Genomic DNA, 23260 nt, shown 5'->3' with positions numbered 1-23260 from the left:
CACACACACACACACGCACAGCTGCCGCCCCAGGCACGAAGGATGAAGTTACTACCACATTCCAGGAAAGAGGTGTTGGGTTGCGCAAGTTTGGGATATATGCATGCGTTTGGGTGCGTAGCTGACGTTTGGTGGGCTATGTGGCTGGCTGGCTGGCCGATTGGTTGGTTGTCTTTGGGAGAGAGCGTGTGCCACACCACATACGCTGCGCACACCAACCATATGCGATTGCATCATCTACTTGTCTCGTTACTTCTTGCCATGTCTGTGGCAGCCTCAATTCATATACAGCGGAGCAACACATCAACGTCTGTCCTGGAAGCAGCAGCAGCATTGAATGATGCGGCGCAAGTTGGCGCCGCTCGACAGGCTGCGTACCAAGTGCGGCCAATGAATGACACCCACAACAGGGCACCGGAGGGGCAGGCGCCTGTGGAGGCACTTACGTCATCGGTATCCGCTGCCCCGGCCGGTGCACAGACACAGCACGGCCCACGGAATGTGTCGTCATTCGCTGCCGATGCATCAAGTGATTCGGCTCCCTCTACCACCATGTCGTCGTTCAAGCAAGCCGAGCATAAGCTTTTGATGATTCCTGGCCCAATTGAGGTCGCAGATGATGTGCTTCTCTCGAATGCGCATCCATCCATGGCTCATGTTTCGCCAGACTTTATTCCCGTCTTTGGCGAGTCCATTGAAATGCTCCGTCAAGTCGCTGATGCGCCGTCGTCGCAGCCCTTCATTATCGCAGGCTCCGGTACGCTTGGTTGGGACTTGGCTGCTGCCAACCTGCTCGAGAAGGATGATGATGTGCTCGTGCTGTCGACCGGCTACTTTGGTGATAGCTTTGCCGAGTGCATTGAAGCGTTTGGCGGCAAGCCGAAGCAGCTCTCAGCACCGGCCGGTTCACGGCCGAACCTTGATGAGTTCGCCTCGCTTTTGAAGGAGAAGAAGTACAAGGCCGTGACTATCACGCACGTTGACACTTCGACGGGTATTCTGATGGACGTGCCAGCCGTCACAAATGTCGTCAAGTCGGTGAGCCCCGACACGCTAGTGATTCTTGACGGCGTTTGCAGTGTGGGTTCCGAAGAGATCCACATGGATGCGTGGGGTGTTGATTTCTTGCTGTTTGCCTCTCAGAAAGGTATTGGAATTCCACCCGGTCTCTCGCTCTCTCTCGCGAGTCCCCGTGCCATTCAGACCTTCCAGAAGCGTTCATCGCCACCAGCCGGCTTCTACACCTCGTGGAAGAAATGGCTCCCTGTCATGAAGGCATACGAGGGCCGCACTCCCGCGTACTTCGCGACGCCACCGACAAACCTGATCTACGCGTTGCACACGTCGCTCAAGACCATGACGCAGGGCCAAGTGTCGTTATCTCAGCGTTTCCAGATGCACCGTGACGCCTCGAAGCGCGTGAAGAAGGCGATTCAAGATATGGGTTTGGAGCAGCTGGCACTGCCAGACAGCCGCGAAGACGGCGTGGCTAACGGTATGACGGCCGTCCGCTACCCCAAGGGCTTATCAGCTCCTGATATTTTGCCGAAGATGGCTCAGCGCGGCGTGGTCTTTGGTCCAGGTCTTCACAAGGATTGCAAGAATGAATATTTCCGCATTGGACACATGGGTATTTCGGTTGTCGACCCAAGCCGCGGCGACATCGACACCATTCTCAAGAAACTTGAAGAAGTGCTCGTTGAAGCTGGTCACAAGCGTGCCTAACGTCCTACCTACAGGTAGCAATTACAGTGTTGTAGATTCACCGTCAGAACACCAAGTTACGCACCATCCTACATGGACTGCAACCAGATCTCTCGAGCCATTCTGATGATCCCATAAAAACAAGCTACCTATGAGAACATTTTACTGTATGCAGCACGTTGCTTTGCAAGGCGCGCTTGTCGCCGCTTCTCGAGTGCAGCAGCTTCCTTAGCGATGCCAGCATCGTTAGGTGCATAAGTGAGAGCCTGTGAAAGATCGGCCTTGGCCTCATCATCGCGCTTCATCGCAGAGAGAGCGAGCGCGCGACGGAAGTGCGCCTTAGCCAGGTCCGCTTCTTTAGGCGCACCTAGACCGCCCCTAGCTCCACGCTCGATTACTTGCGTGGTGAGTGCTTCTGCCTGGTCAGGGATGGGCGGCACTGTCTTGAGCGCACATAGCGCAGCATTGAGCTGCAGTGGTGTGCGAAGCGCAAAGTATTCAGCCACAAATGCCTCATTTTGGTCCGGCAGGTGGGGATTGACAAATAGGTAACGCAGGGCCTTTTCATACTCTGCACAAGAGTGAAAAATAAAGCGGCGGAAGGCGGGGTGAGTTGTGGTTAGTCCATGAGCGTTTCGAAAAGAGAAATGACGTACTTTCACGCGCTAGGGCCCATTTTCCCTCGCTCACAAGCTTAGCCCCGAAGTTTTTCAATTCTTGCGCAGCATGAAGAGCAGTGTCAGGCTTTTCCTCAAGGGGTAGGTCTGAGTCCTCTGGGTATGGCTCATACGTGTCGCCAGACTCATCGGGCAAGATGCCATAGTTGAACGAGGAGTCTTGGAGCTGTTCGGCAGAGAACTCGCCACAATCGGCGATCTTGATATCTTCCTCAGGTCGGTCATTCGGTCCAGTGCGGCTCTGCTCAATGTGACGCACTACATCTTTGCCGCGAAGCACACGGCCGAAAACGACGTGCTTACCATCGAGATGCGGCGTAGGCACAGTCGTGATAAAAAATTGAGAGCCATTTGTGTTCGGTCCAGCATTGGCCATTGAAAGCAAGAATGGCTCATCATGCTTTCCTTCAAGGTTCTCGTCCTCGAACTTCTCGCCGTAAATAGACTCACCACCCGTGCCGTTGAAGTTGGTAAAGTCACCGCCTTGGATCATGAAGCGTCGAATGACGCGATGGAAAATACTTCCACGGAAACTCAGCGGCACACCTGATGTTCCTGTACCCTTTTCACCCGTGCAAAGAGCACGGAAGTTTTCGGCCGTCTTGGGCACCTTGTCCCTGAAGAGCTCCAGCACAATGCGGTGACCGCCCTGCCGAGATGGCGGTGGGCCACCAACAAATTCCACGTCCAAGTCTAGTATAAGTACCTGATATATGCGCGTGAAAAGTACATACACACAATAGGATTCGTCATCGAGACTGATGGGAGAAGAATACGTCAACGAGATACAAAGAAACTGCGCTTGTGGGAGTGGGCTACTTTTGTGCGTAGTAATGCGGTAAAATGAACAAAGTGGAGGCGGTCTTAATCAGATTCGTTCTTTCTATCTATTTCGATGCGCGGACGACGAACACGAACAACAACTGCGATCTTCCATCATCTTCCTTTTTACGTGATTGCGATCTTTTGGTGTATCTGTTTACAATTCAAGCGCGTGACTCCATAATACCATACTTTCATGCTATGACGAAACCGCCTCTGCATTTTCGCGCTGGATCACTTTCTATCACACTGGTCAGATTGATGTAACCCATCTCAACGTACCATTTGCAACAGCTCCGTGACAACTCGCATATTGTCTTGTTTCTTGTGAATAGTGTCCTTCAGCTGTTCCATATTTTTAACAACGTATGCAATTTTCTCTTGGTACAGTTTACGTGCTGCTGGTCGCGACTGTATAAAAAGATTCGATTAGCATCGACGCCGACTAGAAAGTAACACCGAAAATGAGCAGCGTACCTTTTCCACATAGTATCCCGTACCAATATCGACGATGACCTTCTCAGGATCTGACAGCTTTCCAGGCACGTAGAGCGATGCCGTCAGTGGAATAAGTGATGTCTTATCTGAATAATCCATGTGCGTCAGCACTGCCAAACAGCAGGGGCGGCTGACGTACTTTGATTCTCTGGACGAATAGCATCGACACTCTCCACACAGCTCTGGAAACGGGATAGTGCCAGTTTCAGCTGGCCAAACATGGTGGTGAACTGCTTCAGTTCCAGCTCGAGTTGCTTGCGCACATCAAGCAGCTGCATTTTTCAGCACGTTTTAGCACATGAGCTTGTGTCTACGTACCTGTGGCACGTCTAACGACGCCACATCCACGGTCTGGGCTCGGGCTGCCGCGGCCATCGGTGGTTGGTAGAAACGATGGTGGCAAGTAGTGGAGGCAGGCATCTTACACAATCATGCGACCAAGTGACCAAAATTCCACGCTCAGTGTAGGAAGGCTTCTGGCTACCACAAACTCACAAACTTAGCACTGACCTTGAGCGTTCGCTTCCGCGCAACACGACACAAACATTAGCTTTGCTCGATATATCGCCGTTAGAGACGCACCCCAGCCAGTGGATTGCGTGCCCTGTGCCCTGTCAACTATGAGCAATTTATCTACGCAGTCCATGTGCTTGAAGAAGTACGTGCTTCGCACGCACAAGCATCACGCTGGATAGTGATGTAATATTATGAATGAAAAACTTCATATGCATATATGCGAGCTCGGGTGCACTTCATAGGTATTAAAACACCCACACACATGTACGATGATGCGAACAAGGAGTGCATAGACAAAGCGAGGGTGTAGAAATAAGGCGTCAAGAAAAAAAATAAGAAACATGTTATTCGTCGTGATTTGCATCCATAGATGAGCTCGTCGACGCATCACCAAAATCGTAGTGATCGGCAGTCGCTGCACCTATATCCCCATCGCGTTCATAACGTGGTGAACGTTCCGGAGGAGGTGGTGGCGGAAGAGGGTGCTCGGAGGATCGCGGGACAGAAAATATGTCGGAACAGTAAGTAATGAGATCAATGAGCGTGCAATCTTCTTCCGTAGCGGATGCGAACGAGGCCGTCTGGTTCGTCTTCTCAGCAAGAACCACAGGCGAAAATACCACAGCCAGGTTGGGAATTGTCATCTTGTTGAACGCAGAGTACGATGCGACGTGCGACAGGTGCATTAACAGTGCACGAAGAGTTGCCTGGTGAATGGGGGGCATACGACGAATTCGGGACTTGAAATTTGCAAAACCATTTCGGATGTGCTCTTCACGTTCATGCGTGTATTTTAGGCGCTCTTCCCACCGCATCGCCATGACTGGCTCTGGCAACTGTCGTAAATATAGTTTAAGGATGGAAGAAACGAGTGTCGGGTCTTCGTGCGCCATGTCGAATTGGAAGGATGACTCATCCTGCTCGATCACACTCGTCAGTGCCTGGATGCGTGAATGTTTCCCACTCAAGCGATATAAGCCTGGGGTCTGGATGCACCGCGGCTGCTCAAGGAAATCGATGCACTTGCTAAGAATCAGAGGCGGCCGTACCATAGGCAAAATAAGACCGTTTCCTGTCATGATGGATGGTGTTTGAAAGTCGCCATGAGAAAATGCATAGTCCACGAGTCCCGTACCAAAGACCAAGTCATTAAAAGGGCCATGGAAGTAGTTTACATACTTGACCCGCTCATTCTGAATCAGAGCGCGTGTATTGGGCATCCACTGCTCGCACACCTTCTGCTCTTCTTCAAAGTTGTCAAGCATTTGCAAGGCAAGTTGCTCGTCCTGTTGATGAACCGAGTCCATAGAGGTCCGCATGGCCATCTTTCGACGCACATGCTCGAGCGTTACTTGCTGCATCGTGATGCTAAGCTCGCGCCGCCATTCCAGCAGACTTTTGACTGCTGCGTCTAGTGCCTTGTTTCTCCGAATCCGCAACGTCTCCAAGTCGAAAATTGCTTTTCGGTAGGTCTGATCAGATTCATCCATCTCACGGCGTGCTTTGGCCTGCTTGACGGCAAGCGACTGGAGAGCTTTGCTTGTCATGCCCGGCTGTTCTGTCGAGCCGCCGGCTGACGGCATATCAGGTGTTGTGTTATGGCTCGGAAAAAATGTACCCGAGCCTGGGATAGATTCGGTGACTGGACTTCGATCGGACACGTCTAGCATGCGAGAAAAGAGAGCGTTCAGTCGCTTGGGCGCCTGATCCCAAGCATCACGCTTTCGAAACGTTTCGAGAAAAGAGCGATTCCCCTGCGACGGTGAACCAGTGTTGCTGGATTCGTTCTGTGTTAGTGTTGCGACATCACCCGACCAGCGGTATCGTTCTTGGGGCTCGGGAGGTGTGCGGTCATTCACTGATGATGACGCCTGTGAGCTAGATGAAAGAAGCTGGCGTGATTCTTCAATAGCACGTTGCTGGTGTCGGTAAAACTCGTGTTCTTCGCAGCGCCGCTCGTAATTCCTGCGAATCCGTGGAAGCGTTGACGTGAGCATGTCTTCATAGTCGTCCACGCAGAGCTTCAGGTCGTCTTTGACACGACGCCGGATCCGCTCTTGAGCATCGCGAAATTGGACGATGGGTTGCAGAACATGGCGCCTACAATCCATAAGTGAGTTTAAACGTAGGTCAACGGCTGTTTCATGTTAGCTTACACGATTCAGTTTTCGAGAAAATGTGCACAAGCACGGGGCTTGCGCATACTGCGCCATGATACGTACCCCACATCTCAGAGAGTCGCATATCGCCCCAGGTATTGCGCAAGTTCGAGAGACGGCCGGGGTCTGGCAGCAAGCCCGGGAGCACGGCAAGCTTGCTGTTGATCCGCATGTCCAAATCGCGCTGGCGTTCCAGCATGATCTTAACTTGACGAAGATGCTCTTCTTCAAGACGAAAGCGCTGTTCCATGTACTGAACATAGCTTTCGCATTCACTCAGCATGGTATTAAACGCCTCCAGGAGAATGTTCGCCAGCTCACTGGGCGACATCAGTGCCTCCGACGTCATGGCACGTTCACTGCCGATGCTCGTATCGGAGGCAACGCGCCATTCCGGGAGTGCATGAGACATCGAATGCTCACGAACGTAGCGAAATGTTCACCTCACTTCTCTGTAAATTTGTCTCTCGGCAATAACTGATCCACGCAAATCTTTTTACGGCACGATGACCAACGTTACGTCATTTAGTTGTGCCGACCAAGATTTTTCTTTTTATTTAGGTCCTCCGCCCTCTGCGAGGTTTTGTCGAGCCCTTATTTGTCTAAGCAGCACCGACGGCAGTTTGGCCAGCAGCCCTGCATATGTCGCAATCAAAGATTCGTTTGTCCTCGCTTCGAACGCCATTGAACTGCAACGAACGGCTTCAGATGGCAATAAACCCACACTCGGCCGAATATCACGTGGATTGCAAGGAACGCGCGTGCGTGGAGAAGCAAGCGAGCGACTAAGCAAGTCAATGAGTGGACGGAGAGTGCAGTTAGTGTATCTGTGCGTGTCTTCTTGCTGCCTGGGCCAGTGGGGCTGGCATTCGATCGCTGGTTCGTTCGTTCCGTTGCCCCGCTTTCTCTTTCCTATCACTGGCAGGTGAAAAGCAACGAACGATTTCGCCGCGCCACTTTCCTCACCCATACTATGCAATTCTCGTTGGTTCGATTCCTCGTAGCTTTCCTCGTCAGCGTGTCGCTTGTGCTTGCGCTTAAGACATCGGAAGCGAAGGTCACGCACAAGGTATATTTTGACATCGAGCATGGCGACAAGTCTGTGGGCCGTGTTGTGATGGGCCTGTATGGTGAAGTGGTCCCAAAGACAGTCGAGAACTTTGTGGGTCTCGCTGAGCGTGAGGAAGGCCGTGGATTCAAGGGCTCGATTTTCCACCGTGTCATTAAGGGCTTTATGATCCAGGGCGGCGACTACACTCGTGGTGATGGTCGTGGTGGCATGTCGATCTGGGGCAAGCGCTTCGATGATGAGAACTTCAAGTTGAAGCACGAGGGTGCTGGTATCCTGTCCATGGCGAACGCTGGTTCCGACACAAATGGATCACAGTTCTTTATTACTGTTGCCAAGACCCCGTGGCTCGATGGCCGTCATGTCGTGTTCGGTCGTGTCCTGGAGGGCATGGACGTGGTCAACTATGTCGAAAATGTCCGCACTGGTCCTGGCGACCGCCCTGTGGACGAGGTGCGCATCTTTGATGCTGGTCTTCTGCCCGATGGCCCGCACGATGAGCTTTAGAACGTAGTAGTGCATTCTTCCCGCTCATGCAATCGCTGCAGACTCGCTGTAGGGGCAAGGCTGGGCGGCGGAACAAGTCGCAATTTCCTCCAACGCATGTCGCGCTTGTACGTATTGTATGGTTGGCATGATAGATATCGGAGCTCAGTTTCTTCGTTGCTATGGCAAGCGAAACTGTATCAAGTTTACTTACATGCGGGCCGAGCTGTTCTGAGGCTCACTGTCATTTGGCTCACTGCCTTTGAACCAGTTCATTTTTGCCGGCTTCGTTTCGCTCCATATGTGCTTGACTTCCACATACTCATCTAGTCCCTTGCTGCCCAATTCACGACCATTTCCCGACATACCGTAACCACCCCACTCTGACTGTGCCGTGTAAACACCATACGTGTTCGTCCATACTGTGCCATGACGCAAGCGACGCGCGACTCGTTCCGCTCGAGCTTGATCCTTGCTTTGCACGCCTCCGGCTAAACCATATTTGGTATCGTTGGCGAGCATAATGGCCGTCCTCTCGTCACCGTCGGCAAAACGTTCGACAGTGAGAATTGGTCCGAATGACTCCTCCTGAACAATTCGCATCGTACGATTGCATTTGTCAATGACCGTGGGCAAGAAGAAGTAGCCTTTGGCCAGGTGTGGGAATGTCTTGGGATCGGGGCGCCGTCCACCGCATCGGATCACAGCTCCCTCCTCCCGTGCTAGCTGGACGTACGACTCCACCTTGGCAAGGTGTTCTGCCGATACGAGAGGTCCCGTTTCTGATGAGGCATCGAGACCATTGCCCATGACAATGTTCTGAGCACGCTTCACCACACCATCCACCAGCTTGTCGGCAATTGACTCTTCCACGATAAGACGAGCGCCTGCGGAACAAACTTGTCCACTGTGGACAAATACAGCCGTCAGCACATTGTCAATAGCCCAATCAAGATCACAGTCGGCAAATACAACGTTAGGATTTTTGCCACCCAGCTCGACAGTGCAGCGTTTCACTGTTTCGGCACAGCTGCGGATAATCGAACGCCCCGTCGAAAGACCCCCAGTAAATGATACCAAATCCACATCCGCACTTTCGGTCAACACAGGACCCACTGAAGCACCTGATGCCGTGAGAATCTGCACACTATGAGGCGGGAAGCCAGCTTCCAGCAGGAGCTTGACAAGATATACGGAAGAGAGAGGCGTCACCTCTGAGGGCTTGATGATGACTACATTACCCGTGGCGAGGGCCGGTGCAAGTTTCCAGCACAACTGCAGAATGGGGTAATTCCAGGGCGTGATTAGAACACACACACCGACAGGCTCGTGAACGATCCTGCTTTTCACCGACTCCGGGATTAGTGGCCCGGTTACTTGCTTGTCCTGTGCAAGCTTTATTGCCTCTTTTGCGTAGAAGCGGAAGACTTGTGTGACGTCATCAATGTCAATTTCACTCTCACCCAGAGTCTTGCCTGTGTCAATCGTCTCGATCCTCGCAAGTTCTGCCTTATGCTGCTGAAGAGTATCCGCCATACGATCAAGCAAGGCACATCGCTCTTCATAAGTCTTATGAGGCCAATCAGATGTGTTGAAAAATGTCTTGGCGGATGTAACTGCCCGCTTCGCGTCATCGGCCGTCGCTTCATCGACGTGCATTATCACACTGGCATCGTATGGGTTATACGTTGCACGCGTCTTTCTCTCACTTGATGCGCACCATTTTCCATCAATAAATAACGTAGGTGTGTCAATCAGTGTCGAGGACATCTTGTCTGTTGGGTAGCGTTCGAGCGAATAGTGAGATCAGATGGAAGTGTCACTTCTGGGAAACACACAGACCCGCAAATCGAATCGAGCCAACCGATGGGCAGGAATACGTGAGGCTGGCCTTAGCGGGTCGCGTGCTAAGACCAGACCATGTGCACGACTTTCTTCGATCACGTGATTACCCTTTCTCCCTTCCTTGTATCGTTGTCGTCGTGCTGATAGTCTGCAACGGTACACGTATAGGTTGGACGTCTGTCGGCTGGTTTTGTTTCATTCAGGTGAACGAACGATGTTGCGTTTGTTCGCGTCTGTTGCGCGTCCTGTTGCGCTTCCTATGAAGCGGACCTTCTTTCCTGCAGCTCACATGCGACAGTTTGGTTCTACGCCAATTCGGGCGAGCTTCTGGGATAACATTCTTCCGCTTATCCAGGGAAACCGCCGCGAGCGGCAACTCCAGCGGAAGCAAGGTGGCTTGTTGCAAGAGGACATAGAACGCGTACAGCGTGATCAACGAAGAGATGAAATGATGGCTGCGCAGTCTTCCACGGGTGATATGTTGATCGACGATGCCATGGACGCGCCTGAATTTCGTCAAGAAAATGTCCGACGTCAGGCGACCGAAGAAAAACGTCAGAAGCGCTTGCTTCGAAAGAGATGGGGCGGAACGACAGAACTCGGTGGTCCAGAAAAGCTTGAGCATAAGTATAGCACGGCCGTCTTCCGTATTAGTCCACGCAAGCTGAATATGTTGGCACACCAGATTTCTGGCAAGCCTATCGACTTTGCGATCCTGCAGATGCAATTCAGTGCTAAGCGCGCTGCTCGCCGTGTGCGAGCGACGTTAGCACTGGCACGCGATCACGCCGAAGCCAAGGGAATGGATCCACGTCGCCTTATCGTGTCGGAGGCTTGGGTCACCAAAGGACTGTACATGAAACGCTTGGAGATCAAAGGACGTGGCCGTTTTGGTATACTTGAGCATCCTCAAGCGCGCCTCAGCATCATACTACGTCCTGGGAAGTCCACCAGTGCTCGGGAACGGGAGACTATTGTCAAGGCTCGTCGCCATGTCCGAAGCCTCGGAAGTGGCGGCGTTGTACGTGGCAGTCCAAAAATTGTGAACGGCTTCCAGCGCCCTGGCTGGGCCTGGTAGATGAAGTCGTGCATGAGAAGATAAAAGGATCTGGCTAGCCGCTAATACCCTCCGCCATCCAACAACGTCGTTGTTTATTATTATTATTATTGTTTTTTGCTCTATCCAAGTCCTCCCTCGAAGGAAGGCAATAAAAAGAAAATAACTATTAATCTATGACTTTTCCTCCATCTTTTCGTATGCAATCGGTCGGCCTTGAGAGGACTAGCCAAGCTCATGCGCCAAAACCTCGTTGGCGTCGCCATTCATGAATCCATGCCACAACACGCTCTGTGTGTGATTCCAGCTGATCGGCCTTCTCGCTTGGCAGTACAACAATGGCCTCTTCAGCATACCCATTTCGAGCTTCTTCTTCAACGACGCCCAATATTTCGGCCTCATTGTTTTCCGCAATTTTCTTCTCAGAATACCGGCTGAACGGCAGTGTCATAGAGTTAGTCACGGCATTCATACGTAGAGAGACACATACCGCTTTTCCAGTCTCTTCCATAGCAGCTGGTGATCGCATCGCAGAACTATGACAAGATCAATCCACCGTTCGGGCCACGCATCACACGTGTGCCAATCGAGAATCAGACCACCACGAGTTTCATCGTTGACTGGTATTTCGCGGGCTTGCGCACATCCTTCAGGATCTTCCTCTTCTGGCTGTGGTGCTGTGCCACCAGAAAGCGGCTCTAAATAATCAAGTAGTTGGTCTTCATCCACTTCATGTGAGTCCCATTCTGGATCATATGACGCCAAAAAGTGTTTTTCTTTGGCTAACAAGCCAGCATTTATGTGCCGCAAAGGGTGTGATCCATCAGGAAGCGTATAAGCTTCGCAGATCTGGTCGGAAAGCGTCGTTTTTCCAGTGCCCGGAGTGCCAGTCACGACAATGTTGGGAAATCTGATTGGGTTAGCCATTTAAGGACGAGCTCAGGATACGTACGAGCGCACCATCAGCTATATATTCTTGCGTCTCTCCTGATCTTACCACTAATGTCAGAATATTGTTCACGGCCATTATACATACAACATGCGTACATGCAGGTGTGCGCGTCATGGGAAATATGCATGTTCAAGGATGTGTGACTTATTGTTGCTTAGAGTTTGGGTCTGCCTCGCCCGATCCAACTTGGTTACTCAGCACAAAGCTGTCATCGCGCAACAAACTAACTACGCATCTCAGCACGTCCCATCGAATAGTAAGTGTGGCTTTCTTCCCCGATGGACGAGACATACGGTATGTATAGCCACGGATTCATATCTAGTGTGCTCATGCTGCGTCAGACGCTGTTATTCTTGGTACAGGTGTGTCAGAGTGTGTGCTATCTGCCCTCCTTTCGGTTGAGGGCAAGAAGGTCCTACACATTGACAGAAACGACTACTATGGCGCAGAATGCGCATCACTGAGCTTGTCACAGCTGTATAACAAGTTTCGACCTGGACAGCCCGTGCCTACTGAGATTGGTCGCGATCGTGATTATGCTATCGACATGGTCCCCAAGTTCATGATGGCAAATGGCGAAATTGTCAACATGCTTGTGCACACGGACGTGACTCGATACCTTGAATTCAAGCAGATCAGTGCGAGCTATGTGTATCGAGACAAGCGTATTGCTAAGGTTCCAAGCACCGAAATTGAAGCTGTGCGGTCACCTTTAATGGGTCTTTTCGAAAAGCGACGTGCAAAGCGGTTTTTCGAGTTCTTGCAAAAGTGGCGCGATGAAGATCCTTCGACTCATCAGGGTATTGATCTCGATGAGTGGCCCATGGAGAAGGTTTTTGCTCACTTTGGTCTTGAGCCTGGTACTCGCGACTTTATTGGTCATGCCATGGCCTTGCACCTCGAGGATTCGTACATGAAGCGTCCAGCACGTGAGACGTACGAGCGGATTTTGCTTTATATGTCGTCCATGGCGCGTTACGGTAAATCTCCTTACATTTATCCGCTGTATGGACTTGGTGAACTACCACAAGGGTTTGCACGCCTTTCCGCAATCCATGGCGGCACCTATATGCTTGACAAGCCCGTGGATGAAATTGTCGTTGATAACAAGGGCCACTTTGTTGGCGTGCGTAGCGGTGACGAGACCGTGAAAGCTAATCTGGTGGTTGGTGATCCTAGCTATTTCCGTCAGGTTGGAGGCAAGTCGCTTGTGCGTGAAACAGTGAAAGTCGTACGTGCGATTTGTATCCTGAAGCACCCTATTCCGAACACCGACAATTCAGACTCAGTTCAACTGATCATCCCACAGAACCAGGTCGGTCGCAAGAATGATATATACATTGCAGAGGTGTCATCGGCCCATAACATTTGCGCAAAAGGCATCTATGTGGCACAAGTGTCTACGATCGTCGAGACTGACAAGCCAGAGCTAGAACTGCGACCTGGCCTGGACCTACTAGGCGAAATCCTTGACAAATTTGTGACTGTCGCTTCACTCGAGGAGCCGTTGGATTCTGGTCGTGACAGCAACATTTACATTACTCGCTCGTACGATCCGACTTCTCACTTCGAGACGGTCGTCGAGGATATTCATGACGTATGGCGCCGCATGACTGGCCATCCATTGGTTCTTAAGAAGCGCCAAGAGCAAGAGGAAGACGGTGCGCAGGTCCAGTCGTAATGGCACACAGTCTTGAGTGTGTAGTTCCACAACCTGAAGTCACATGTGTCAGTATGGGTATTGCATGTAATTTGGCTCAGACCCGCGAACTCGTATTCTTATTGGTTCGGAGCAAGCCAAAGGATATATGTAGGCCCGAAATTGGAATTCCATATGTGCCAATCATTGTGGTCGATTTGTATGAGCGAGTGTTAAATCGCTAGCGATCTATTGGCCCGGGCTCCTATTCCGATCCACGCGTCTCGCGTGCCAGGCGTAGCAGCTCTGTGCGACTCACGTGCATCCGAATTTAAACCTATTCTGTTGCGCAGGGTGCCTGGCACTTTTGGGATCCGTTGTTGTGGCAACAAATTTATCTCCAAACTCGTACAGCGTCATATCTCGAACCGTCATCTATATCGGCCGTTGAAGCTATCAACCTTGTTCTATCCTTGCCTTTGTTTCCATATTCTTGTGTGAGTTGACTTCAGAGTAGTAAGAAAGGAAGAAAGTCAGGAGGATTGGTGATTGCGTGCTTGTGCGTGTGTTGTGCTTCAAGGCGAGCGCATCGAGCTGCAGAACGTTCACGCATCAGGTCTCGGTAATTGTGTCTTGCTTATACAGTCTAATTGTGATTCAAAACGCGCGCCTATAAGCACCGGCTTTTTTCTCCTGTGGTGAATCATACAAGAATATGGGCTCCATGATCCAACAAGAGCGCGTTTCGCGAGGCAATGAGATTGCGTCACAAGACTCGTGTTTATTGTGGATGATGGGCTGTTCGCCACCCAAACAAACAGGAGGCTCAAATTTGGGAAAGCTCCTTAAAGCTACCCCGAGTAAAGCTGAGCTTAGCACATACACAGTGCCTGTGAACTTCTTCACCGCGACGCCGCCAGCAAGCGTGTCATATGCGTCGTCCGATGATGAGACGCCACTGTCATCGAAGTCAGGCATCACCACACCTCACAGCTTGTTGTTTCAAAACTCACATGATAATCTTCCCTTTGAGACAGGGTTAGAAAGCACGACGCTTGGCTCATCATGGTCATCGAGTTCTAAGTTTTGTGGCAGTTTCGAGTCCCAGGAGTCAGCGCCTACCTCATGCGAGGAAGTATCTCCAGAGTCGAAAGCATCAATCGACGGCTCTATTCCTAGTGCGAGTACCAGTGCTACTGGCGATAGTCTTGAGGCCCTTTGCGAACTGCTTCAGAGCCACAAACTTGGATTTGAAGAGTCGAATCATCGTGCTGAGCCTCAGTCCAACCTCGGTCCCCGATCTGAATCTTGGCAAACAATCCGTATGAAGCAGAAGGAAGGAAGCGATGATGAAGCACCTTTTTCTAGCTCGTCAAGTACGCTCGGCCAAGAAGTGACTCCCTCGAACTGTGCATCTGATATGTCACCCCCACCGAGCCCTTCGTCAATGGGTCCACCTAGCCTCGATCCTTTAGGACCTGAGGATCTCTCGGCCTATGTTTCAGGTATTGGTCTCCCTATCGACCCTGATATTGAGATGAGTACGTTTGTACAATTGCAGACATTCCGTCACCATACGCGCAGTCGAAGTGTGGGCCGCTTCGACTCACGACATGAGAAATCTAAATGGCGCAGGCCGGACCGATCAAAGATGGACGAGCGAACAGCCAACATGCTTGGACTTAGTCCGCGGAAGTTGCAGTCAATGGCATCACCTAGGCCCCCGCTCGCTTTGGTTCGTGACACCGAGCACATTCCGGCCCTTGATGGTCTTGGTAGTGCACTTTGCAATCCTGGCTACGTTCTTCATTCAAGAAATTCCTCCGTCTCTTCGTTCTCTGAGACATTTGATGATGAGCCTCCCGCTTCGCCCATCTTGCGGACGCCAACAGAGGCACTCGAACCACTCCCTGATGATGGTGATTTTAGCTTATCTTTGAGCGATGCCAGCGTGCCAGATGAGCTCCCAAGTGAACATGTCACTATTGAGCATTTACAACCGCTTGTCACGGATACTCAACAACTCTGTATGACTTCAGAAGAACCTCCACTTGCCGACTACACTCTCGGGGACAACCTGTCTAAGACGTCGTTGACGCGGTCAAGTTCCTTGGACTGTGATGATGACGTACCTGTCTCTCGGGGGAGGTGCACGTCAGTTAAGTCGATCAAGTCCCCAAGTAGTCCGGTGGTGTCTGGCGCCAAGCTAGGTGTTTCGCATCGGCGATCAAACCGACGCCGAAAGAACGAATCTTCTTCGGGTTCATCTCAGACCCGACCCCAGGCTGGCTTGAATTTGGAGTTGCGCTCTCGCGAAAAGGAGCGCAGCCTTGGCAAACAACGCGGTCGTGGTAATGCCGTCAAGGTTGTTGCGTCTTCCTCAGACGAGTGCGCTGAGTCTACATTGAATCCAGCGCCTTGCGATGACATGAAGGGATCGGACGATGAAAGTGTTTTAGATGTCGCGCAGGCTTTGCCTCGTTCGCGTTTGTTGAGCAACAGCTCACATTTGTTAATGCTTAGTCTCGAACTTGCTATGATTCACCACCACAAGATCAATGCCCCTTTGAAGCCACGTTGGGGTAGGAGGCGTGATGACGACTTTCAGCCTCTTCCTGGCATGAATGCACGCATCCAACGCTACATGGCCGAAAGGAAGCTGAGGCATGTGCCGTCTTCCGTCCGGACTTCCTCTATGTACCATTATGTTGATGAATGTGGGTCTCGTCTTAAATATAATTGGGACGCGCGCACGTAAATTTACTTGCGAAAAGTGTGCCGAGCATTTTCATTCATAATGATGCTTTTGTTTTATCTTTTCGTTACCGCACTCCCCCGCAATTGCTAGTTGTAATGTAGAGAGATTTGATAGATTATTTGTACCTTTCCAATCAGTCATGAATTATTGCTGAGTGTCCAGTTGGCAAGCCGGAAATAAGATTTGTCAAGCTTAAGGCCCGCACGTTATCATACATGTACGCGCGGGACATCTACCCGTCAGGGAGAAGTTTGAGCGAATCAGAATTATGTTATTACGTTATCTGGACAGAAAGATGCGTCATCACTGGTCAGAATCGTGTAAAGACAACAACCCATGTTAAGGCCGTGGAAAGGCTACACTTTCTCTTTCTATTGAACAACGACTATGGCTTTGTTGCGAAACCTCTGCCGTTTGTCGTCGCGTAGTGTGCGCGCCACGACGACGCCACGAGCAGCTTCGGCTTTCTTTCCCCGTGCAAGCGTTCGAACATACAGCACGTCTCCGCAAGAGTCCAAGCCTGCAGCGCCGCCGTCTGGCTCAGGCTCAAATGTTCCATTGCTTCTTGCCGTGCTGCTGGCTGCTGGTGCGGGTGGTGCGTACTTCCTAAGCGACGATGTGAAGAACTGGGTAAACGGTGCCACTTCAACAAAGACAAATCCGACAAAAGAGGACTATCAGGCTGTCTACAATGAAATTGCGAAATCACTTGAAAAGGACTCGTCATATGATGATGGCAGTTATGCGCCAGTTGTGCTTCGTCTTGCGTGGCACTCGTCTGGCACGTACGACAAGAATAACAACACCGGCGGTAGCAATGGTGCAACGATGCGCTTTAAGCCGGAAGCTAGCCATGGTGCTAATGCTGGTCTGGAGAATGCCCGCAAGTTCCACGAGCCAATTAAGGCCAAGTTCCCGTGGATCTCGTACTCAGACTTGTGGACATTGGGTGGCGTCGTTGCTGTCCAGGAGATGGGCGGTCCGACAATCCTGTGGCGCCCAGGTCGTGTTGACAAGCCAGTTGAGGACACGCCCCCTGACGGCCGTTTGCCCGATGGCGCCCAGGGCCAGAAGCACCTGCGTGATGTATTCCATCGCTTGGGCTTTAATGACAAGGAAACTGTGGCTCTGGCTGGCGCTCATGCAGTGGGCCGTTGCCATAGCAACCACTCTGGTTTCGAAGGCCCATGGACGTTCTCGCCAACTTCGTTCACGAACCAGTTCTATGTCATGCTGCTTGACGAGTCCTGGGAGCCTAAGAAGTGGGATGGTCCTTTCCAGTATGTCGACAAGAGCTCTGGCTCGCTGATGATGTTGCCGACGGACTATTCTCTCATCAAGGACAGCACTTTCAAGAAGTACGTGCAGGAATACGCCAAGGACGAGCAGAAGTTCTTCAAGGACTTCGCTGATGTATTTGCAAGGCTGCTCGAGCTAGGTGTGCCTGCGGAGAACTTTGAGAAGGCTGCGTCGAGTCTGGGAACCAAGGAGCCTCTGAAGTTCAAGGTCCTTGCTGATCAGGAGAAGTAAGATAGCGTAATAGGAAGAACATTGTTCATAGGTTGAATCCGGGTGGTCGACCGCGGTACGCTTGGCTTGACTAAGCAGATTGATAAAGTAGACGAGCTTGAGTGATGTTCGTGCGCCACCGAGTGTGGGAGGCTCAAGCGTAAGAAGATAATTGAGTAACAAGGGTATGCAATGGGGCGAACACCGATAGAAGCGTGTAACCCGCCTAATTTTGAGATCTCGCGCTTCGTCCACTTGGGCTCGACAGCTACGTTGGCACCTCTCACTGACTGGAAGAGCCCTCGCTCGCCTGTTGCATATTGTGCATTTATCATGGAGTCAAGTGTATTCGAGGCACAAAGTCTCTTCTACCAAAGCGCGTATTCGGGTTGCATTGAATTCGCACAGACACATGCACCGAACGGCATCACGGATAATACGAGTCTGATTCTCCTTGTGTACGCAGCGCGCGCAGCTCTGGCTATGGGAGACATCGCGGGAGCCCGGCAACTGCTGGGCGATGATTCAGAGCAGCCTGTCGCCATGTCCGTACTGCTTCTTGCGGACTTTATGGAAATGAAGCGCTCCGGCGACGATGCGGGCAGCGAAGATGTGATTCAACAGCTCATCATGTTGCTCGATGTCGTCGAACCGGGCGAACTTGCAGCCGAAATTGTGAGATATCAAGTAGGCCTGGCTCTGCATGAAAATGGTGATACGAAAAACGCGCTGGAAACATTGGGTGTGATTGGAGCTGGAGGAAGTACGGAGCTTGAGTGTATTGCGCTGGGTGTGCATATTCTGCTGGAGATCCAGCGTGTAGACTTGGCGGAAAAAGAATATCTCGCTGCCAGGAAACAGAACGATGACTCGATTCTAGTGCAGTATATGGAAGCATGGATTGGACTTGTGCGCGGTGGGCGAGCTACGCAGCAAGCATATTACGTATATGATGAAATGAGCCAAAACACAATGATTGCTCACACGCGAAATATGGTTCCATCGCTAGTTGGCAAAGCTGTGGCGCAGGCGGCTCAAAACGATGTGCCTGGGGCAACAAATACACTGAATGAGGCGTTGGCCCTTGACCCACAACACACGCTAGCGTTGGCAAACCAAGGTGTTGTGCAATCCCTTGCAAGTGATGTCACTGTACCTGAGGCGGAATCCACAACAAATATGTATGCCAAAACAGAGCCAGCATCTGCACTAGTATCTTTTTGGGATACAAAACGCTATGAGCTGGAACAAGCAGTTGCTGCGATGCAATAGTCTCGGTCTACATCGTCTAAAGGAGCGATAGATTCTGCATAGTAACTAGGTCGGTTAGGAAACAAGCTTACAACATGCATCCACGTACCTTCGAAGGCGGCAAACGTTGCGGCATTCGCAAATGGAGCCTGTACGAGTTAGTGCTACAGTTTACCACTGTCATGCATCGTACCCTAATCAACGTCGGCACGATACCACGCACAAATCCGTTGAGACCATAGGTGGCTTGGATGTGACGAACCACATCGAAAGATGTGCGGAAGCGCCGCTGTTGAGACTGAATCGCGTCCGTTTGCATGTATGACTTGACGACGTCGATCGGATAAATCATAAGCCAAAGGAGCAGACCAGACAAGCCACCAGCTAGCAAGGAAGTGGACGCAGGGATCTTGTCACGGGCAATGCCCAAAACTTCAAGTCGTTTTTGCACGATGTACTCGTACGTTAAAAAGTACACACCCATACCGTGGCCTTCACGCACGATTGTCGGGCCAAGTCCTCGATATACGCCAGCAATACCAGAGTGCTGCATCATTCTGTTGTAGCGTAAGAAGTGCATGTACAAAGGCTTGGTAACAACATACTGTTTCAAACAGTCGAATGGTCCATGAAGCGCATGTCCTTTCTGGGTTTGAAGTCGAATACGCACATGCTCGATTGGACCTGCGAGAAAACTGTTGGCCACGCCGCCAAACAAACCAGACATGTAAAGCTGCAATGGTGTCAAAGACTTGCGCTCCGGCTGGTGCGCAGCATTCATGCTGTTGAAGACACGTTTGCTCCACTGGACCACACCGAATTGAATTGACACACACGCGCCAACACCGATGAGAGGCATTGTCGTGCCCTTGTAGAAAGCCATGGGGCCCTCATCACGCAAGATGTGTGAAATACAGTCCAAAACACCTGGCGTTAGACTGCTATGCTCCATTCCTAACTGGATCAAGCCAGCAAGGTACAATAGAGACTCAACGTACCGTTGTAGGTGCCGCTTGCGGCGGTTTGGACGCGCACTTTGACGATATCGAAGGGTCTGCGAGTGAGAACTTCGTCGTAACTGCACATACTGGCCGACGAGAACTTGGGCAACACCACCCATTGTGCCTGCTACTATGTCTTTCGTGGCATCATTAAGTGGCATTCTGGCTCGACTCGCTGCGTGAAACGGGCCGATGATAAGGGGGATAATCAGACCCGCCGATAATTATGCGTCATTCTCCACGAATAGAGACTTACAAAGCTCTGCAGTTTCATGTACTACGGCAAATATGAGTGGAGCCGTCGGTAATATGCTCCCAAGCAGCTGTGTCGATCCATGACATTCCGAAGCATGCGGGCCTCGTCAAGGGGAAGAGTGTCCAGTGTGTGCAAAATAGCAAAGAGAAGGCAGTCGAGAGATGTAGCACGCTTGGCACCGAGCAACCATCCTTCACCTGTTGAAACGTTGACATCCGAGGCAAGCCGAACCGCTACAGCCTCTAAACCCTCAGCGGCATCTCGTCGGATTGCATCTTGATCAACTCGTAATTGAGATGGTACAAACTCTGCATCTTCTGCAGCATCAGAAGCTGTGTGCGAGGATGTACCACTTAGAAAACCAACCCAATCGACAGAATAGCCGGGGACGAGTGTGAGAGGGTTCTTTGCATCGGCTAAGTAATCGCGCCCATACACGGCAGCGAGACTAGCAGGCGATGCTCCTGCTGAGCTAATACATGCGAGGCGTGCAAATGCTACCTCATCCGGAGATGATTCGCCGGGGAAGAGAGGTGCAAACCAGCGGCGAAGAAACGGCTTAGAGGAAGGTGGTGGTGTGTACACGCCTGAGCGGATGCACGATAGCAAGACACCAGCCATAACACGTCTTTCCAAGAGATTCTTCCATATTGGTACTTCGTCCTCAGCACCCTCAGGCCACACAGATTTTTCATCGAGCTCGGGACGTGCTAGAGGGTGATGATGATCCATGTAGCGCAGAAGATTTGATTCACTTAAGAGGAGGGTATCAGGCAAATCCTCTCCTGACTGCTTCGACGATGATCTGAAGAGAGCGAATGGAACGCTGTGGTCCGGCGACCAGTAAGCATGATAGATCGGTTCACAATGCACGGGCACCTGCCGGAATACAAATTCCATTTGCCATCGAAGACATATGGGATCCGCACTAGCCCAGCTGTTTTTCTCAGTAGCCCGAGCAGGTATGACATATAGTTCGGCCTTATCCTTTGGCATCTTGACGACTTCGCGATCTGACACTGCTTGCGCCGCAGGCCAAACACGCAGCGGAAAGAGAGCGAATAATCGTCGAATTACATCAGGCATAGGAATCATAGACGATCTTGTGGGTGTGTAAGACGGCGGAACAAATGGCATGTCCTCTGATTCTGAACGTGTCCCATCGGCCGCTAATGACATGTCGCAGAGCTTAGATCGATCAGTGACACAGAGCAAACAAAGTGGTTGACGACACATGCCAACCACACTTCAAGGGTGTGGAGGTCCATGCTCACTAGGACAGACGTTTGAATTCGTCTTAATCGGGACAGAAGGTAACATCGGATTTCGTGTAGTGTGAAATCATGGTATGTTCTAGCCCCGAAAATGTGCATCTCTATCTTATGCATATGGACTCTAGTCTTTGCAATATTTGGAAGAGTTTGAGATTCGTCCAGAAAGCACTGATCAGGATGCAGCCATTTGGCAAGTCGCATGGACTCAGCACGGAGTCGTCGCTGCACGTGCATCAGGCACCGTCGATGTGATTGACATGAAAAGTATGCTTGTGAAGACGTCGATCAAGAATGAGCATAAACTAGGCATCGTTGCACTTACTCGAAGCTCGAATGACGAGTTGCTGCTTACGAGCAGCATGGATGGAGTCGTGACGCTGTGGCAATGGTGTGACGCACGGCTAACAAAAGTGGCACAGCGTGCGTCTCTTAGGGGAGAAACGTTTGACAACGATGCCGTATTTCAAATTGATGTATGGGCAAGCGCTTTGCATCCACAAAGCATGTTATTTGCTGCTGGTGGTGAGAACGGGAATGTGGCTGTGTTTTCTGCAGAAGCCGACTCTTTTGGCAAAGGTATCAGACATCTGGTGCACGATGCGCCTGAGTCTGATTTTTGTTTGTCTTTAGCGTTTGTACGTCTCTGCATACTGACCGACTTTTTATCAGAATTATGAAGGTGATCTATTAGCCATGGGTACAAACTCGGGATTTGTACGTTACCATTCTGAAGGTGTCTGAGCTGACGACGCGAGATATGTGTTTGGGATATTCATTCAGGCCAGCAGCTAGTGAGCTTTGCAGGTACGCCATGTCTCTAAATAATATCTGACTTTTTGCTAGACCATACTGAGCCCATACGCGCTCTTCTATTTGCACGATCAAGTGTGACGTTTTCAGATCACTTGTTTGTCGGCTCGGATGATGGCACGACGACGATATATGACGTGCGAGCGATTCGACGCAAGCTTGGTGAATGTGCCATTACCACATTACAAGGTCATAATGGATGGATTTTGGATGTGCAGTCTGCAGCAAACGGTCGCGTCGTTGCTACAAGGTGCGTGCATCAAACAGATATGCATGGGTGCTGACCTTTTTTTTCCTTTCAGTTCGACAGACCAAACAGTCCGGCTATGGGATTTGGAAGAATCCCCTGTGACATGCGTAACAATTCTGTCACAAACGACACCTATATGGGGTGTGTCATGGCATCCTGACACACTGCCTCAAATTCGAGAGAATTCTGTGTCGACACAGATGATGGCCCCTGGCCATCAATTTATCACAGCAAGCGACGATGGTGTTATTCGCTTATACCGCAGCGCAGGTGCCAGCGCAAGTGAATGAGATAGACTGAACATGAGAATTGGTCGAAATGCCACAGTTAGGCTTGACGGTTTTCGCGTCGCTGGCGCATGTACTCCTTTTTACATAGTCGGCTGAGGTTAACAACGTCGAACTGAAAAAGGGGAACAAACAATTTTCTTCAAAAAAAGACAAAGGAATGCTCGTTACGTACTAGATGTAAAATTCATTATGACATTGTAGTTTGTCGTGGCCATAGCGCTCCAAACAGCGCATGGACTGCAGGGCCGCTTCCTTGCAAGGATCGACAAACTTTGTTGGCATCTTGTTATCCAGTATGTCAGGTGATTCTGGATGCAGAGCCTTCAAATTCAAGTCAGCAAGGCGGTCTGGCGGGACGGGCGTCGACATGTTATGTATAGATGGACAATTCTACGTTTTGACCGCGATTGCGTCTCTTGAGTGCAACAGTCGGCGAG

At 51.0% G+C, this 23260-nt stretch overlaps 14 protein-coding genes across 14 annotated transcripts; 8 read left to right on the top strand and 6 right to left on the bottom strand.

The window, feature by feature from the left end:
• Nucleotides 1-261: 261 nt before the first annotated feature.
• Nucleotides 262-1725, top strand: MGL_0855 (uncharacterized protein; the record flags this gene model as incomplete). The annotated part of the gene is made up of 1 exon (XM_001731535.1): nt 262-1725. One exon carries the CDS (start codon nt 262-264, stop codon nt 1723-1725), a length of 1464 nt encoding a protein of 487 aa, XP_001731587.1.
• Nucleotides 1726-1853: 128 nt separating this feature from the next.
• MGL_0854 (uncharacterized protein) lies at nt 1854-3134 on the bottom strand (the record flags this gene model as incomplete). The annotated part of the gene is made up of 3 exons (XM_001731534.1): nt 1854-2275; nt 2361-3074; nt 3116-3134. The coding sequence occupies 3 exons, from the start codon at nt 3132-3134 to the stop codon at nt 1854-1856; spliced, it is 1155 nt and encodes a 384-aa protein (XP_001731586.1).
• Nucleotides 3135-4561: 1427 nt separating this feature from the next.
• Nucleotides 4562-6328, bottom strand: MGL_0853 (uncharacterized protein; the record flags this gene model as incomplete). The annotated part of the gene is made up of 1 exon (XM_001731533.1): nt 4562-6328. One exon carries the CDS (start codon nt 6326-6328, stop codon nt 4562-4564), a length of 1767 nt encoding a protein of 588 aa, XP_001731585.1.
• A 1021-nt stretch (nt 6329-7349) lies between these two features.
• Nucleotides 7350-7952, top strand: MGL_0852 (uncharacterized protein; the record flags this gene model as incomplete). The annotated part of the gene is made up of 1 exon (XM_001731532.1): nt 7350-7952. The coding sequence occupies one exon, from the start codon at nt 7350-7352 to the stop codon at nt 7950-7952; it is 603 nt and encodes a 200-aa protein (XP_001731584.1).
• Nucleotides 7953-8141: 189 nt separating this feature from the next.
• MGL_0851 (uncharacterized protein) lies at nt 8142-9701 on the bottom strand (the record flags this gene model as incomplete). Its single annotated transcript, XM_001731531.1, has 1 exon — nt 8142-9701. One exon carries the CDS (start codon nt 9699-9701, stop codon nt 8142-8144), a length of 1560 nt encoding a protein of 519 aa, XP_001731583.1.
• A 289-nt stretch (nt 9702-9990) lies between these two features.
• On the top strand, nt 9991-10854 carry MGL_0850 (uncharacterized protein; the record flags this gene model as incomplete). The annotated part of the gene is made up of 1 exon (XM_001731530.1): nt 9991-10854. One exon carries the CDS (start codon nt 9991-9993, stop codon nt 10852-10854), a length of 864 nt encoding a protein of 287 aa, XP_001731582.1.
• A 214-nt stretch (nt 10855-11068) lies between these two features.
• MGL_0849 (uncharacterized protein) lies at nt 11069-11284 on the bottom strand (the record flags this gene model as incomplete). The annotated part of the gene is made up of 1 exon (XM_001731529.1): nt 11069-11284. One exon carries the CDS (start codon nt 11282-11284, stop codon nt 11069-11071), a length of 216 nt encoding a protein of 71 aa, XP_001731581.1.
• A 1048-nt stretch (nt 11285-12332) lies between these two features.
• On the top strand, nt 12333-13466 carry MGL_0848 (uncharacterized protein; the record flags this gene model as incomplete). The annotated part of the gene is made up of 1 exon (XM_001731528.1): nt 12333-13466. The coding sequence occupies one exon, from the start codon at nt 12333-12335 to the stop codon at nt 13464-13466; it is 1134 nt and encodes a 377-aa protein (XP_001731580.1).
• A 673-nt stretch (nt 13467-14139) lies between these two features.
• On the top strand, nt 14140-16182 carry MGL_0847 (uncharacterized protein; the record flags this gene model as incomplete). The annotated part of the gene is made up of 1 exon (XM_001731527.1): nt 14140-16182. The coding sequence occupies one exon, from the start codon at nt 14140-14142 to the stop codon at nt 16180-16182; it is 2043 nt and encodes a 680-aa protein (XP_001731579.1).
• A 387-nt stretch (nt 16183-16569) lies between these two features.
• Nucleotides 16570-17712, top strand: MGL_0846 (uncharacterized protein; the record flags this gene model as incomplete). The annotated part of the gene is made up of 1 exon (XM_001731526.1): nt 16570-17712. The coding sequence occupies one exon, from the start codon at nt 16570-16572 to the stop codon at nt 17710-17712; it is 1143 nt and encodes a 380-aa protein (XP_001731578.1).
• Nucleotides 17713-18024: 312 nt separating this feature from the next.
• Nucleotides 18025-18963, top strand: MGL_0845 (uncharacterized protein; the record flags this gene model as incomplete). Its single annotated transcript, XM_001731525.1, has 1 exon — nt 18025-18963. The coding sequence occupies one exon, from the start codon at nt 18025-18027 to the stop codon at nt 18961-18963; it is 939 nt and encodes a 312-aa protein (XP_001731577.1).
• Nucleotides 18964-19030: 67 nt separating this feature from the next.
• Nucleotides 19031-20104, bottom strand: MGL_0844 (uncharacterized protein; the record flags this gene model as incomplete). The annotated part of the gene is made up of 1 exon (XM_001731524.1): nt 19031-20104. The coding sequence occupies one exon, from the start codon at nt 20102-20104 to the stop codon at nt 19031-19033; it is 1074 nt and encodes a 357-aa protein (XP_001731576.1).
• A 116-nt stretch (nt 20105-20220) lies between these two features.
• Nucleotides 20221-21378, bottom strand: MGL_0843 (uncharacterized protein; the record flags this gene model as incomplete). The annotated part of the gene is made up of 1 exon (XM_001731523.1): nt 20221-21378. The coding sequence occupies one exon, from the start codon at nt 21376-21378 to the stop codon at nt 20221-20223; it is 1158 nt and encodes a 385-aa protein (XP_001731575.1).
• A 164-nt stretch (nt 21379-21542) lies between these two features.
• On the top strand, nt 21543-22364 carry MGL_0842 (uncharacterized protein; the record flags this gene model as incomplete). The annotated part of the gene is made up of 3 exons (XM_001731522.1): nt 21543-21545; nt 21599-22108; nt 22317-22364. 3 exons carry the CDS (start codon nt 21543-21545, stop codon nt 22362-22364), a joined length of 561 nt encoding a protein of 186 aa, XP_001731574.1.
• Nucleotides 22365-23260: the final 896 nt, after the last annotated feature.

The sequence above is a fragment of the Malassezia globosa genome (genome assembly GCF_000181695.2).
Source record: "Malassezia globosa CBS 7966 chromosome Unknown mgl_sf_2.1, whole genome shotgun sequence".
Taxonomy (NCBI): Eukaryota; Fungi; Basidiomycota; class Malasseziomycetes; order Malasseziales; family Malasseziaceae; genus Malassezia; species Malassezia globosa.
Note: the sequence above shows the minus strand (reverse complement) of the source record. Positions and strands in the feature narration are given on the sequence as shown.